This window comes from Marmota monax, unplaced genomic scaffold (genome assembly GCF_021218885.2).
Source record: "Marmota monax isolate L192 unplaced genomic scaffold, Marmota_monax_Labrador192_F-V1.1 WCK01_AAM20220418_F8-fsc00079, whole genome shotgun sequence".
NCBI classification, from domain to species: Eukaryota; Metazoa; Chordata; class Mammalia; order Rodentia; family Sciuridae; genus Marmota; species Marmota monax.
In genome coordinates, this window is record NW_026694099.1 from 8,764,937 (window position 1) to 8,782,948 (window position 18,012).

General features: G+C 33.7%; 1 protein-coding gene and 1 pseudogene across 9 annotated transcripts in view; one reads left to right on the plus strand and one right to left on the minus strand.

The window, feature by feature from the left end:
- Heatr5a (HEAT repeat containing 5A) overlaps positions 1 to 18,012 on the minus strand; it is a 121,066-nt gene that overhangs the window by 50,689 nt on the left and 52,365 nt on the right. For 8 of the 9 annotated variants that reach the window (XM_046465313.2, XM_046465311.2, XM_046465315.2 and 5 more), the window contains exons 14-18: positions 13,100 to 13,209; positions 8,020 to 8,183; positions 7,752 to 7,927; positions 2,466 to 2,571; positions 1,731 to 1,921 (exon numbers count right to left, since the gene is read on the minus strand). In XM_046465313.2, the coding sequence (XP_046321269.1) occupies positions 1,731 to 1,921; positions 2,466 to 2,571; positions 7,752 to 7,927; positions 8,020 to 8,183; positions 13,100 to 13,209 (747 nt within the window). The remainder of the gene's footprint in view (positions 1 to 1,730; positions 1,922 to 2,465; positions 2,572 to 7,751; positions 7,928 to 8,019; positions 8,184 to 13,099; positions 13,210 to 18,012) is intronic. The other variant, XM_046465316.2, reaches the window with a different exon arrangement.
- On the plus strand, positions 8,988 to 9,205 carry LOC124107366 (small nuclear ribonucleoprotein G-like; annotated as a pseudogene).

An 18,012-nucleotide genomic window follows, 5' to 3' on the forward strand; every position in this document is an offset into this window, starting at 1 on the left:
GAGAGGATTAAGCAATCTACCCAAAATGATAGAACTACAGAAATCAAAGTACAGTTTATGTTTTTTTTTTTTTTTTTAATCTGCAGTCTATAGTTTTTCCTTCTCCTGTAGATTGGTGCTACTACCTATCATCTATATTTTACATAATAAAACTCCATTAAATATCTAACTGTCCTAGAGTTTATTCCCTTGATGGTCACTTCATATTCTAGATAGTGATCTTTCTCTTACTACTTAAGACTAAAGCTGAAATAGTAATATTTTTGTGTTTCAAGATCAGCAGGCCAAGGGCTGGGGATATGGCTCAAACGGTAGTGCGCTCACCTGGCATGTGTGAGGCACTGGGTTCGATCCTCAGCACCACACAAAAATAAAATAAAAATATTGTGTCCACCTAAAGCTAAAAAATAAATATTAAAAAAAAGATCAGCAGGCCATGAGAGTTCTTTATTTAAAATTTTTTTTTGTTTCTTTTATACATACATGACCAGAGTATATATACAGAATGTATTTTGACATATATACATAGAGTATAACTTATTCTAATTAGGATCCCATTCTTGCGGTTATACAAGATGTGGGGTTTCACTGGTGGTGTATTCATATATGAACATAGGAAAGTTATGTCTGATTGATTCTACTATCTTTCCTATTTCATCCTTCCTCCCTTCCCTTCATTCTCCTTTATTATTGTCTTTTCTATTCCACCCCCGCCCAACTTTTTGTGTGTTAGCATTCACATATCAGAGAGAATATTTGACTTTTGGTTTTTTGGGATTGGCTTATTTTACTTATCTGGATCTATCCATTTACTGGCAAAAGTCATTCTTTTTTATGGGTGACTAATATTCCAGCGTGTATATATACCACATTTTCTTTTTCTATTCATTTGAAGGGCATCTTGGTTGGTCCATAGCTTAGCTATTGTGAATTAAGCTGCTAGAAACATTGATGTGGCTGCATCACTGTAGTATGCTAATTTTTAGTCCTTTGAGTATATACTGAGGAGTCGGATAACTGGGTCAAATGGTGGTTCCATTCCATGTTTTCTCAGGACTCTCTGTACTGTTTTCCAGAGTGGTTGCATCAATTTGCAGTTCCACCAGCAATATATGAGTGAAACTTTCCCCCCACATTCACACCAATGTTCATTATTACTTGTGTTCTTGATAACTGTCACTCTGACTGGAGTGAGATGTAATTTCAGTGTAGTTTTAATTTGTATTTCTCTAATTGCTAGAGATGTTGAACATTTTCTTAAAAATAGATTTTTAGATGTTGATGGATCTTTATTTTATTCATTCATTTATATTTGGTGCTGAGAATCTAACTTAGTGCCCCATGCATGCTAGGCCAGTGCTCTACCATTGGGCCACAACCCCAGCCCCTGTTGAACATTTGTTCATGCATTTGTTGACCATTTGTATTTCTTCTTCTGGGCAATGCCTGTTCAATTCCTTTGCTCATTTATTGATTGGGTTATTTATTTTGGTGTTACATTTTTTGAGTTCTTTATACATCCTGGAGAGTGATGCTCTATTTGAGATGCAGGTGGCAAAGATATTCTCCCATTCTATAGGTTCTTCTTTCATGCTCTTGGCACCCACATTTGTCAGTTTTCTTTTCTTAGTTAAATCTATGAATCAGATTTCTTACTAGTTCCAACAAATCAGCAAGCTATTACCACTTTTATCACATAGCCCCTGGTATTAAATAAAAAATTAACTTACTTGTCAAAGCTAACTTGAGCTAATCCAGCAGTAAAAGCTCCATCATCAACTACTTGGGCTAATCTAGCCCATGCCTCTGCAGCTGCACATCTCAAAAGGGGGTTGGCACTTTCTAGGGCTCCCATCACTAATGTTAGAGCAAGTCTTCTCATTTCATCTGGACCTAAACTTCCCTTTGAGTCAGCCACATACTAAAATACATAAAGAAAAATTCAAATTTATAACTATAGCAAATTCTCTTGTCTAGCTGAGAATGCATATTCTTGTTAACATGTAAGTTCATATATGTTAATACTTTAAAACATCAGAATACAAAAATGAACACTGATCACACAAACAAAATTCGATCTTTTTCTCACAAAGTACTTTAAAATTTTACCACCAGGCAAACAAAATAGCAATCAATTATCACTATGGCATAAATGAGTTCCAAAGAACATTAATAGATGTCTAAAAGGAACCATCTGAATGAATCCTGTAATATTTTACTTAGAAACAATAAGTCACAAATGCAACAGTGAACTGGATTTGGCCCATAGGCCACAGACCATCAATCCCTAGGCTGGTATTATACAAAGAAAAAGTAGAAGAATTTCAAATCCTGAAACACTACCATCAGGAGATTAGGACAAATTTAGAAAATAAAGCTCTTTAAAAATATTATTCTCCATAATTAGCCATACATTTTTTTAAAAAGAATTAAGCAAATATTTGAATTTAAAAAAGTAGAATTACCTTTAAAAAATTAGAAATGGAAGAAACAACATGTAACTGAACTACTTGTTGACGAGCTCCTTTTGTGTGCTTCATACTGTTCAAAAGCTGTTCCAATATAAGAAGCCTAAAATAAGAATCAACAAAATTTAAAAGCAAGTAGATAATTTTGGTATTGGGGATTGAACCCAGGAGTGCTTAACCACTGAACCACATCCCGGGTCCTTTTTAAATTTTGAGACAGGTTCTCAACAAGTTGACCTCAAATTTGTGATCCTATTGCCTCAACTTCCAAGTGTCTGGGATTACAGGTATGTGCCGCCAAGCCCAGCCCTTATAGCTTTTGACTAAATGCTTAGAACAGACAATTCCACCTTTTAGAAATAGATGAAAAAAAAATTACCCCCAAATTATCAAATTCATATCAAGTTGCAACAAATTCAACACAGAAGCAGATTACAGGGATCTCCTGAGTCTTCTTTTAATGAACATTTGTCTAGTAAGTGTCACTGTTAGCTGATTCCTTGGTTCTTTTTTTTTAAATATACATTTTTTAGATTTATAGACCTTTATTTTATTCATTTATTTATATGTGGTGCTGAGACTCGAACCCAGTGTCTCACACCATGTTAGGCAAGCACTCTACCACTGAGCCATAGCCTCAGCCCCTTGGTTCTTTTTTTAAAAATATTTATTTTTCAGTTTTTGGTGAACACAACATTTTTATTTTATTTTTATGTGGTGCTGAGGATCGAACCCAGTGAGTGCCCTGTGCATGCCAGGCCAGCGCGTTACCACTTGAGCCACATCCCCAGCCCTCCTTGGTTCTTAATACTAAGACTTATTAAAGTCAAATACATTGCTTTGTCTTAAACTTAGCACCAACATATGTCATTGATAGTTAAGTAGAAGAGGCACAATTCTTCGAACCCCCACCCATAATTCAAAAATGTATTTGGGATCATACCAAATATAACACAATTTTAACTCTTGTTTTTCTCATTTAATATTACCTCTTTAGTATTTTTAAATTAATTTTATTCTTTGGTAACTTTTGTGAACCTGAAATTCATTAAACACATGCTCCACAATTTATTTAACCATTGTCTCTCTGATGCGAGTAGTTTTCCAATTATCACAATTTATAATAAATATACATACTATTTTTGGTCTGGGGTTGCATGTCTACTAACTATTTGTATGTCTTTTGTGAATCATTTTTCATGTCTTTATAGCACAGAGGTTTTCTTTCTTTCTTTTTTTTTTTTAATTTTAGTTGGACACAATACCTTTATTTACTTATTTTTATGTGGTGCTGAGGATCGAACCCAATGATTCCCACCTGCTAGGTGAGAGCTCTACCACTGAGTCATAACCCAGGCCCTCAGAGGTTTGAATTTCTTGAGATTAAAGATATATAGCCATGAAACAAGTCACCCCATTTTTCTATCAATTTCTTCTTACAGACATAGTCTCTAATCTCAATATTTTCTTTCCCCTCAACTCTCCAATTAAATTAAGGAAAGCTGAAATAACATTGAATATTATTTTGAGGTTTATGAATTATCTTGATAGCAGGAATAATGCTTTATAATTTATCTTCATTTTTTTTAACATCTTGTGTTTGGCAGGTAGTAGGCAGTCAAATCTACTTGTCTAATAAACACAAAGGTTAATTGTGTTGAACAGGTAAAACAGGGTGTGACTGCCTGAAGATGGCATATGGGTATGCTTTTATCTGACCCTAGTGTATTTCTAATAAAATTCCCCCGTTCTTAGCTAGATCTTTATCATTATGTTGAGGCCACATGCTTAATATAATTCTACTCCAAATGATAATTTTATTATCAAAGCAACATAGATATGGGCATTGTGCCTTTAAAAAGTCCAACTGCAAAAGTCAAAGAAAAAAGGAAGGTACTAGCTAGGCTATATATTATGTGCACTGGAAAAAGTACTATACATATCAATTCATATCATATAATAAAAATAGAAGATCACTAAGAATTGGGAAAACCATACCACTCTAATATTCACCCATGATCCTACCATCTAGAAAGAGCCACCATTAATATTTTGTCACCTTTGTTCTTATCATTTCCCCCCCTAGGCATATGAAAATAATTTTTAGAAAACTGAGATGATGAGGCTGAGGATGTAGCTCAGTGGTAGCATGTTTGCCACTTATCTAGCATGTGTGAGGTCCTGGGTTCAATACCCTAGGACAGCAAAAAAAGAAAAAAAAAAAAAAAAAAAAAAAGAAAGAAAGCTGAAATCTGGGATCACTTTACTGATGACCTTGTTTCTTTTCTAAATATCTCCTAAACAATATTATCAGGGATTTCCCCATTTTATTAACTATTATAGTGGAACAATTTTCTGCCCATTGATCAAAAACATATTTAAGGCATTTTGTTTAAAGGATATATTTATACCCAAATAACATTTCAGGAAGATTGTAGAGGGTAAATGTGACATCAAGGGGACAACCATACAGTCCAGTGCATAAGTTTATAAACTTAAAGATCATATTAGATCATATTATTAGATCATATCCTGTATCTCTGTTAAAATGGAAATGTATCATGTTGAAAGTAGGAAAAACATATAATGTTAGAGCTGGAGAATTTTTCATACCATATAATTTGAGTTGCATTATTTTCCTGCTCACACTCATGGGTCAAACTATAAAAGAGAGTTGCTGGAGACCCAAAACTTTTTCTCTATCTTTTGCCCCCTAATCCTGACAGTCTTTTAATATACTATTAACAAGAGTTCAGGATAAATAACGACACTAATTCCTTTAGAGACCTCAACAATTGAATTGTCAGGAAGATGGAGATGATTTGTTCTTAGTAATACCAACTGGTATTCCTAAGTAGTATCCATGATAATATATAATTATCAGTTTGTAAGAAAATGATTAGATAAAAAAGTTTTAAGTCCAGGTGGAATACAAACATTTAGTTAAAGGGCACTTAGATAAAGGGCAAAAATATACACCTGAAAATGCTGATTTACTTTTTACTTCCAGAGAGGGTATATAATGGCATTTTTTTTTTAAAGTACTGAGAACTGCTAAACTTTTCCTCTCTCTTTACTCAAGAGTAATAGCATTTCTGGAAGCAATGCATTTACAGCAGTGGTCCTTACTCTAGGCTGCCTATGAGAATCATCTAAGAAGTTTCTAAAAATTTCAGTGCCTACCATAGAACGTACATCATACTAATAAATCATAATCCTTAGTTTTTTGTTTTTACAGGACTGAAGATTGAACCCAAGTGCACTCAACCACTAGGCTACATCCCCATTCCTTTTTATTTTTTTTATTTTGAGACAGGGTCTCACTAAGTTGTCAAGGCTGAGCCTTGAATTTACAATCCTCTTGTCTTAGCCTCCTGAGTAGCTAGGACTATAAGTATGTGCCATCATGCCCAGCTAGAATCTTTAGTATTTTTAAAAGTTGTTTAGATGATTACAATGGACCGCAAAACAAACCAAGGATGAAAAATCCTCATGTGAATTATTCATTTTTCTTGCAATCAGATGCAAAACATATTTAAAAATAACCATAAACAGCTGGGCATGATGACACATGCCTATAATCCCAGCCACCAGAAAGGCTAAATCAGGAGTATCACAAGTTCAAGGCTAGTCTTGGCAACTTGGTAATACCCTGTCTCAAAATCAAAAATAAAAAACGGCTGGGCATGTAGCTCAGTGGTAAAACATCCCTGGGTCTAAACTCCAGTACCGCAAAACAAATAAACAAAAACCACAGGCAACCCCTATTGGGTCCTCTCTCACCCTGTAGGAGCTCTCTCTTTTCTTCTCATTTGAATAAATCCTACTCTTTTATGCTACACACACACACACACACAAAACAAACAAACAAAAACTCCACAAACAACACATGAACAAGATCAATAACACTTTCTGTACAAAATATCAACTTCTCAACCTTTCAATATTTTAGGGCTTTAGCTTTTTTAGTGCTTTAATATTGGCAATGCGATATTAAATTTTCTTATTCAATATTAGTAATATTAGTATTAATATTAGTATATTTATATTCTTTTTAATATTAGTAACACAATATTAAATTTTCTTATTTGTAGAATTCTATAGTCAGAAAAGAACCAACTAGCTTAAAATATAATTTCTCATAAAAAAATTACTTCCAAAGTAAAAAAACAAAACAAAACAAAAAAACAGCTGCCATAAACAAATATATCTGGGATAACAGGAAATTAGAAACTTAACTTTCCTAGCCATGTATTTCTCTCCTAAGGCTCTCTAATGACACCCACTGGTGGATACTGATAATAGCTATGACCTACTTTTTGATGGGGCCAGACTATTTCCTTTAAACACTCTCCAAAGTACTGTCTACTACTTTTGTTTAGTTAGAATCCAAATAGGAAGATAGGTTTTGCTTTTATCATGTCTCAACATTTTTATTAAAACAAAATCTAACTGGATGCGGTAGTGCACGCCTGTAATCACAGCAATCTGGGAGGCTGAGGCAGCAAGTTCAAAGCTATCAGCAACCTAGTGAGGCCCTATGCAACTTAGTGAGACCCTGATTCAAAAGGAATGGAAGGACAGCAGAATAAAATAGACATTACTATTGCTGTGGGTATATATGTGACTGCCTGACCAATGTGATCTGTAACCTGTATACTCAGAAAAATGAGAAATTATATTCCATATGATTCAAATGTATGATATGACAAGATCACTGTACTGTCATGTGTCACTAATTAAAACAAATAAATTTCAGTGATGTCACAAGAAAAATAAACATAAAAAGTGCTAGGGATATAGATCAGTGACCAAGCACCCTTGGATTCAATCCCCAGTACCAAACCAACATTTTGAAACCAACCTAAATGAAGACTAATCCCTGAACCTATAAAATAGTTCTGTAAAATTTCCAAAGTATGAAAGCCTATAAGACCTTAGTCTAAGCAAAAAAAAAAAAAAAAAAAAGGTAGCAATTGCTCATAAATCAATATTCTTTTGTCACTAATGACCTTTCCATTTGTATTTTCAGCTACATTATAAACTAACTGTGGGTAAAGAACTGTATCCACAATAATACCTAGTGGTTTGGGGTATTTAATAATTCCTTATTTAGTATTAGTCAAATGAAGAACCTTTATCTCACCTTCATTTGTCACTTATGAGAAATCTTCTTTGTTAATAAGATCTTCTGACAACATTCTTCTTACCCACTAGTTAGTTCTCTACTATGCATTCACTGAACCAGTTATATATTATGTTAGGATAAGTGAAGAGATTTACCTTTGAGCTTCTCCCACATGAGCACAGACAACCCCAAAGAGCTTTGCTGCAGAGCTAATAACTGATAGTGTAGGAGGCAGGGGCTTAGGCACAGAATCTCCCTCTACATCCTTCTCATAAATAGAATAAGGGTCATATTCAAGACTTCCACAGGCACCCCCATTACCAAGCAGGAGCTAAAATGAGGATTAAAAAAAAAGAGGATTTTAAAAAATATCATTGTTCATCAGTTGAATCTATTCAAGCGTTATTAAAAAAACGGTCATACCTGTTCTTCAATAAATCTATGGTCAGTCTCTTGTAGCAAAGGACTTAATATCAAAAGATCATCCTGATGACAAAGAGGTGGAAGTAAAAATGTAGATGCAGCCACCTGAATATCAGGGGCAGTAAGGTCAGCAGCCAGTTCTTTGAGGATAGCACAGAGGTGTCCTATTGAATCACAGGGAAAAAGCAATTAGCAATAAGAACAAGCAATTAACTGGTTAGACTACAGGATAAAACAAGCCCAGATTGAGCTTTAATTCACACAATGGCCAATTTTATTATATTGTAGCCAAATATTGTATCCTTGTCCTTGAAAAATGCCCTACAAATCAATGTGTTGCTGCTCACAAGGTCAAGAACGAATAGTGAAAAGACAGTTTAAAATATATGCCTCATAATACTGAGTGAATACTACGATCAATTAAAAAAAAAAAAAAGCATAAGCCTGGTGTGGTGGCACACATCTGTAATCCCAGAGGCTTGGGAGGCTGAGACAAAAGGATTGGGAGTTCAGAGCCAGCCTCAGTAATTTAGCAAGGACCCAAGCAACTCAGTGAGACCCTGTCTCCAAATAAAATACAAAAAAGGGCTGGGGATGTGGTTCAGTGGTGTAATGCCCCTACTTCAATCTCCGGTACCAAAAACCAAACCAAACCAAACCAAAACAAAAAACCCCCAACAAAGCACAAAAATAAATTTAGGCATCTAATACTCTCATTCCTTAGGCATGCAATAAATTCTGTTTGTTTTTCCTTTTCCTATTTAAACAAAATAGATTTAGTTAGCATGGTGGTGTGTGCCTATTAGTCCCAACTACTGGTGAGGATGAGGCAGGATCATTTGAGCCTAGGAATTTGAGGCCAGGCTGAGCAACATAGCAAGTATCCTCTTAAATTTTTTTTGGAGAATTATGTTGGATTTTAAGAAGCATGGCTTGGAAAGCATCTCTGAGTCTACCAAATAGACAACATGAACAAAGCTCCCGAACTGATAAAATTTATGGACAAGAAGTTATCATTGAAATTAAATGGTGGCAGATAAGTCTAAGGAATATTGTGGGATTTGATCCCTTTATGAAACTTGTGATAGATGAATGTATGGAGATGGCAACTAGTGGGCAACAGAACAATATTGGAATGGTGGTAATATGAGTAAATAGTATCATCATGTTAGAAGCCTTGGAATGAGTATAAATAATGGCTGTTCAGCAGAGAAATCCATGTCCCTTCTTCAAAGGGCCTGTTTAACTATGACATAAAAATCAGATCATGTACACTTTCATATTAAATTTTTTGTTAAATGAACTTTTTAATAGAAAAAAGAAGCATCGCCTGAAAACATTTATATTTAGATATGTTTTTATTATGGAAAATTTCAAACCTATTAAAAGGAGACAATAATATCATGACCCCTATCCTCCACACAGGTGGAATGATCCTGTTTCACTTATATCCCTGCTCACTATAACACCATCCTTCATTTTATTTATTGATTGGTACTGGGAATAAGCCACATCCCCAGCCCTTTTTAGTTTTTGTTTTGAGACAGGGTCTTACTAAGTTATGTAGGGCCTCACTAAATGGCTGAGGCTGGCTATGAACTTCTGATCCTACTGCCTTAGCCTAAGCTGCTGGTATTATAGGTATGCACCACTGCACCTGGCCTTCATATTATTTAGAAGCAATCTTAGATAGCATATCACTTTATCCATGAATGTTTTACCATTAAAAGACATTTTATTTGAAACTATCAAAATCTCATGTTTAAAAAAAAACACTAGAAATCAAATATCTAGTAAGTGTTCGAATTTCCAACTGTCTTATCATAAGTGCCTGTTTTTGTTTGATTCTATGTTTAAATGCAGATGTAAATAAGGTCTACACATTGCAGCTAGTTGATATTTAAATATTTATCAATTCAATATTCTCATTCTACCTGTTTTTTTTTTTTTTCTCCTCACTGTGATTCATTTGAAGCAACAAAGTGTAGAACTTTCTACACTCTGGATTTTGATGATTATAGCCCCCTGGTGCAGTTTAATTTTTCATAAGGAAGTATTTCGTGATCTTTTCTAAGACACAAGACAGCATATGCTTTTCTCTCTATATTTACATTTTGAAAAACTGGTTTATTTATCATACTTGCCCAAATTATCATCTCGAAGATGTTTTGCCCTAATTTCTGACGGATTATCATAGAAAATTTTATCTACATAGAACTTTTTTTTTTTTTTGCCAGTTTGTAACTTAAGTATTGCAGGAATGAGTAAAAACTGCCTTAGAAAAATATTTACTTTTTCAATTGTTTGAGCAATAGCATAAGGATGAAATGAGGGATAGAGTTGATTTGTACCTACTTCAGGTGACAGAATACATCAGGAAGTGTGTAGCTATTCTAATTTTTTTTCAGAGAAGGGGTCTTATTATATATTGCTCAGGCTGACCTTAAATTCCTAGGCTCAATTCATTCTCCTGACTCAGCTTCCAGAGTAGAAGGAACTACAGGCATGTGACACCACACCTGGCATTTTTTTCTACACCACCAGTATTAGTAATGCTAGTAACAACAAATATTTATTAAAGACTCAAGACCCAAGTTTTCAATTAATTTAATGAAATTAATTATTTCAGTTACTATAAGTGGTATATCTACTGCTTAATTTAAGTGTTTCATATCTTGGATGACAAGGCAAAATGGTAAATTAATGTGTCAGGAAACCTTTTAAAACCTTTGTACATCATCCTCATAATAAACCTCATGCAGTCAGGTCAGTACTGCTATTTTATAGATGAGGAAAGAGGAATAGAGAGTTAAAACTAAGAACTCAATTTTCATTCCACAACCTACAGAAAACTGTCATTCTGAAAAGTATTTGCTGTATAACCATGAGGAAATTACTTTAATTTCTTAAAATACTTTTCATATAAAAAAAACAATTTTCATGTCTTGTCAGATGACTTTTAGACATTAGAGTAACTGATATGATCAGAGTTTAAGATCAGAACTTTAAACCTGTTTTGTTACTCAGTCTTATTTTTCAAATTAATTAGGTAAATTCATCTAAAGACTACTATTTCCTCTGTGTTACAGATTTAGAAGTTGCTGAAGGTTGTTACTATACTATGTAAGGTATATTATTTGAAATGACAATGAATATTTTAATGGTGCAGTTAGAACATAAGCCCCATCATATCATGAATTTAGAAAGGGTGTGGGGAAGGAAGGATAGTAGAATGAATCGGATATTATTACCCTATGTGTATATGTGATTACATAATTGGTGTGATTCTATATTACTATTGTACTTCATACATATTATACAAATCTATTAAAAATAGAAAACAGGACTGGGGATGTAACTCATTAAGCATTTGCCTAGCATATCATGAGTGAGGCCCTGAATTTGATCCTTTGTACCACACACACACACAAAAAGTGAAAATTTTGCTCTTAAATTCAATATTCCTAAGGGATAGAGGGACCCTTACTACTTTTATTGTTATAATTATAAAGATGGAAAAATGGCAAGTTATTTTTAATTGAAATATAAAAATATAAATGTCCATATTATTATTTTTATATTTTTAATTCATATAGATAAACATGAAAGGTATATACAATTAAAAAGACAAAGAAGGTATATTCAGATTTTCTTTTCATAATAAGTCTTGACTTTTCCTGTTAATGAATACTCTGGACCTGATTTAAAATATATATAAGTGTATACTCATTAGTTCTTAAATTCATAGTCTTTTTTTCCCCGAGTACTAGAGATGAACCCAGGGTGTTTAACCACTGAGCCACATACCCAAACCCTACCACCCCCACTTTTCAAAAAAAATTTTTTTGAGACAGGGTCTTTCTAAGTTATTAAGGCTGGACTAGAACTTGCAATTCTCCTGTCTCAGACTCTTGAGCTGCTGGGATTATGGGCATGTGCCACTATGCCCGGCTCACAGTTAATTCTTGACTATATCTGTTAATGAACACTCTGGACCTGATTTAAAATAATATATAGTGTATGCTTATTATTTCTTTAGGATTCCTGATTGTATTCCCAAACTCCAATTAAGAAAATATAAGTAAAAAAAAAGTACAAAACTTCTTTTTCATTTCCCTAATTTTAGTTCTTTAAGGATAGATCTACACTATCATTCAACAGAAGATACACTGAAAATTTTGAGCTGATATTCTTGTATTCCTAAATGTTTAAAGAAGACTTGAGGGGAAAAAGGTCTATATTTTTCAAATGTAGCTTGAAAATAAATTTCAAAGTACTATAGTAAAAATCCAAGGGGAATTGCTTTTGCCACAATCTAACAGGTATCTACGCTGTGGAACACAGAAATTATCTCTCAGTTTTTGTTAGATATTTAACAGGTCACTTTTATAATCAGAGATAGCAGAGAATAAGATCAACCTACCACTAAACTGTGATTGTTTATTAGTTCTCTGGTAGGTTACTCATAAGTAAAGAGGCAGGACAGCATTAGGCAAAACAACATTTTAATTTTGTCCCCTTAGTACAGAAAGGGGACGAGGAGGGAGTAGGGAAAAGAATAGGGAAGTTTTTGGAAGTCTATCAAATAATGCTCTGTCATACACAAATAAATCACAATAAATCATATACACACAATGCACGAATTAATTCCTGGACTCCACTGATCCTCCTGCTTTAGCCTCCCACGTAGGTAATAATACTGTGCAAAATAACAACAGAAAGGAGATTAAAGCAAGTGGATGGGGAGGGAGAAGAGGAGGGAAAAAAGGGTACTGGGGAATGACAGTGATCGAATTAAGTCATATGCATATATGAATACTGCATATTCTGCATAATTCTACTATTATGTATAATTTTAATGTACCAACAAAAATAATAAATGAAAAAATAAATAGGTTTTCTAAATAATATATTTTATTTACTATAAAATGGTGAACACATGGATTAAGATTAGACTGTCTTAAATTTCTAGAAACAAGGTACTAAATAGTTGACATTTGGTTCATTTATTCAACTATTTAATGAGCAATTATTACTTTCAAGGCACAAACAATAAAAAATTTTGGTATAAGGCACATACCTTCATAGGTTTCAGGAGGTAACAAAATTAACAGTTCATAAAGCCTTTGTCTATAAACTACTGATGGTGTTTTCAAAGGATTTCCATATGTTTTTAGTATTGAAGAAAGCCTTGAAATAAAAAATAAAAGTATTCTCTTAAGTGTGTAGGTTAGAGGTCAATGCACAAGTATTGAACAGGCTGAGATATAAACATAAATTAGCTATATATATTAATGAAAATTAGTGACGCTTTAGTTTTTTTAATAAGGATTGATTATAAAAGGGGCTACAGTATCATATGTGGAAATCACTCTAACTTTTCTAACATACTTAACAAAACTATGTAGCCAGTTTCGATTTCTAAGGCCACAAGTATTAGGTCTGGAAACTGAAATTCTTACTATAAAATTTCAAAATCTACAACCTGGCAGTTGTCAAAAATAAATCTAACATGTAAAAATGTAATCATCCAAACATACATACGAATAGGAGACAAAAATTGCTAGAGAAAACCCAAGCATCTGTTGGAAATTTGATCTGAAAATAAGATCACCAATAAGAACAAATGACCAAACCCCACAAAATCATGAAACAAATTTTCTTTTAATAAAATATAAACTGAGCCAGTTTTCCTAGAAGTTTCATTCACAAATTGTTATCTTTCTACTTCCTTCTTTTACTTACATTTACTCCTCTTTATCTTCTGTTTACTACTGGTGTTAAGTCATTACTTTATCAATGCACATCATTTCGAAAGCATTTATTGTTGGACAACTATTCTTTGCAAGTACCAGGTCATCAACTAGAGTACAGTTTTGAACTCTTTTAGCATACAGAAATTCAATGGAGCTGCTTTTATTGTACTCCTGGACTATATCTGTCAAACTCATTGCATAGGTGTCTACATTCTCTAAGAAATTCTGGTGATGTTTACTTATTCATATTTTCTAGGAAACTACTGTTTGCCATTTCTCCTTTTTAGAAGAAAAGAGTTATCTACTGACTTATGCTTTTCCTAAAGCCTATGTAATAGATCGTGTATGTTCTTTATATAGCTAAAAATTTTTTTAGTTGTAGATGGACACAATACCTTTATTTTAAAATTTATTTATTTTTATACAATGCTGTGAATCAAAACCAGTGCCTCACATGTGCTAGGCAAGCACTCTACCCTTGAGCTAAACCCCAGCCCCCATTTCATGTTAAAATTATTTATTTATTTATTTATTGCAGTACTGAGGAGTAAACCATGGGCCTCACACCTAGTGAGCAAGTACTCTTCTTCTGAGCAACATTCCCAGATCTCTCTTTTTTATTTTTTAATTTTTATTTTGAGACAACATCTTGCTAAGTTACCTAGGCTGGCCTTGAACTTACAATCCTCCTGTCTCAGCCTCCCAAATCACTGGGATTATAGGAATAAACTACCAGATCCAGTTCCAGGCTTCTTTTTAAAATATCTTTCAGCTTGGTAAATACTGTGCAAAAAACATTTATAAAACTTGGTAGAACTTTGTAGTAACAGAAATTACAATAAATCTACAGCATTTTTGTATTTCTCTAGCCAGATCAGAAGATTATAGCTAAAATATGAAATACCTTTATTTTAAAATTTTCTTTTCTTTTTTTTTTTAAGAGTCAGGGTCTCACTATGTTGTCTAGGTTGACCTTTAATTCCTGGGCTCCACTGATCCTACTGCTTTAGCCTCCTAAGTAGGTAGGTCTACAGATGTGCATGCCATCAATCCCAACTCAACAACAACAAAAATCTATCTAATTAGAGTCTAAAAGAAAAGTTTTAAGAGAACAGAGAGCAGGCAATATTTGAAGAGATAACAACCAGTTTTCTGAAATCTTACAATGCATGAGTCCAATAAAACATATCAAGTAGGATAAAGAAACCCATCACACACTGCCAGTTTAAAGTAGAGACTGTCAGATTCTTCTTCTTCTTCTTCTTCTTTTTTTTTTTTTTGGTGGTAGGTACTAGGGATTGAAACCCTAGGCTCATTCATTCTTGGAAAGTGCTATACCATTGAGTTATATACCTAATTCTTTTTTTTTTTTTTTTTGAGACAATGTCTCACTAAGTTGCCCAGGCTGGCCTCAAACTTCCGATCCTTCTGCCTGAGCATTCCAAATAACTGGGATTATAGGTGTGTACCATTGTGCCCAGTTTTAATTTTTTAAAAAATCCAATTCTATGTAATTTATGAGACATACCTAAACACATAGAGTCATGAGAAAAACAAACCACACATAATAATCATACAGATTAGATTATAATAAAAAAGTTTCAAGTATAATGTATAATGACAAAAATTTCAATTCATCAGAAAAAACATAATTCTAAACTCTAATGCACCTGATTAATAATTTCAAAATATAAAAAAGTAAAAATAGAAATACCATTAGAAAGTGATAAATTCAGCATAATGAAGGTTTTTAATACATCACTGTAAAGTACTGATAGGTTAAGCAAATATTAATGAAATAGCAAAATGGAACTTTTTGGAACCCACAGTGGCTGGGGTTATGGCTCAGCCATAGAGCACTTGCCTAGCACATGGGACGTCCTGAGTTCAATCCTCGGCATCACATAAAAATAAATAAATAAACCAAAGGTATTAAAAAAGAAAGAAAGACGGCTTAACAAAACAAAACATTTGTCACAAAGAAAGTCTCAAAAATATAGCAGGTGGGCTGTGGTTGTGGCTCACTGGTGGAACACTTGCCTAGCATATGTGAGGCACTGGGTTCGACTGTCAGCACCACATATAAATAAATAAAAAAAAATACAGGTCCATCAACAATTAAATAAAAACATAGCAGGTGACATACGGATTATATTCCATTAACTATAATGCATTAAAAATAATTAACTACCAGACTAAAAATCAAACTAAAAATCATTCCACACATTGAGAAGTTTAAGAACATACTGCTAACATTCAAAGGAATTATAAAATTTAAAATACTCGAAATTGAAATAGTAGGCCCCCTTCCTTCCCCTTTGCCCTATCTAAGTTTCCTCCATTTCTCCCATGCCCCCACCCCCCATTCCCATTATGGATCAGAATACTCATATCAGAGAAAACATTCAGCATTTGGTTTTTTGGGATTCGCTTACTATACTTAGCATTATATTCTCCAACTCCATCCATTTACCTGCAAATGCCATGATTTTGTTTTCTTTTAATGGTGAGTAATATTCCATTGTGTATATATATCACATTTTCCCTATCCATTCATCTACTGAAGGGTTTCTTCAGGTTTTCTTTTCTTTCTTTCTTTTTTTTTTTTTTTTTTGAGACAAGGTCTCACTATGAGATATCCTCGAACCAGGATGTCCTTGAACTCTAGAACATTCTACAAATTAATTTTTAGTATACGAGAATTTAGCAAGGTGGCTGCATCAATTACAGTTTTAAAATGTTTTTTAATATCTTTATTTTTTTGTTGTTTTTATGTGGTGCTGAGGATCGAACCCAGTGCTTCACATGTGCAAGGCAAGTGCTCCCCAGTCTTCAATTACATTTTTATACAGCAGGAATAAACAGATTCACAGCATACATTGTGCGCGTGTGCGCGCACACACACACTTATTTAAAATGCAATAAGTACGTGAATGCCTTTACAAAAGAGCTTAACAGAGGGAGTTTGGCTCCTTTTTGCTCTTCTATCCTTCTGCCACATGACAGCACAGCATTCATCCTCTTCAGAGGATGCAGCAACAAGGTGCCACCTTGGAAGCAAAAACCAGGCTCTCATTAAACACCAAACCTGCTAGTGCCTTGATGTTGGATTCCTAGCCTCAAGAACTATGAGAAATAATTTCTATTCTTTGTAAATTACCAAGTCTGAGATATTTTGTTGTAGCAGCCCAAATGACTAACACGGATCTCTCTCTCTTTTCCTTTTTTTTGGTGTTGGGGATCTAAACCCAGGGATGCTTTACCATTAAAGTATATCCTCCCCCCTTTAAAATTTTTATTTTGAGAAAGGGTCTTGCTCAGTGACTGAAGGGGGCCTCGAACATGCAATCCTGTCTTCAGCTGCCAGAATTGCTGGTAACAGGTGTGCCACCATGCATGGCCTAACAACATAGATCTCTACCTCACTCCAAACAGAAAACTCTATTCCAGAGACAACTATAAGAAAATAAACTTTGTGCTGGGCATGGTGGCGTATGCCTGTAATCCCAGCAACTAAAGAGGCTGAGGCAGGAGGATTTCAAGTTCAAAGTCAGCCTCAGCAACTTAGCAAGGCCCTAAGCAACTTAGCAAGACCCTGTCTCAAAATAAAAAAATAAAAATAAAAAGGCCCAGGGATGTGGCTCAGTGGTTAAGAGCCCTGGGTTAAATCCCCAGTAGTTAAAAAAAAAAAAAAAAAAGAAAGAAAGAAAGAAAAGAAAGAAACTTTCCAGTAAGGAAGACTTTTTAAAGATAAAAAGTATTATCTAAAAAAGCAAAAGACTAATTAATAAACTGGCATTTAAATTAAGAATGCCTATTAATTAAAAATGTAGAAATTATTTTAATATTTTGATGAATAGCAAAACAACTGTTGAAGATATGAAAAAAATTCTTATAAATCAATAAAAAAGATAAATGACCTAAAAAATTAGGTTAAAGACATGCCTATTATGCTCTGGAGTTATTAATGCTCTAGTTTAGTGGCATCTAAATATAGTCTACCAACTATTTTTGTAAATAAAGTTGTACAGGAAGACAACCACATTCATTAATTTGTGTATTTTCTATGAGTACTTCTGAACTACAATTATAGGAGTTAAGCAATTGCAACATAGACATCATAGCTAACAAATCCCAAAATATTAACTATTTGGCCCTTTCTTAGGAAATGTTTGTAGCCCCTGCTTTAATTGTTTTTAAATCACAGATGTTGATTTGATCATGCTTTTTTTTTTAA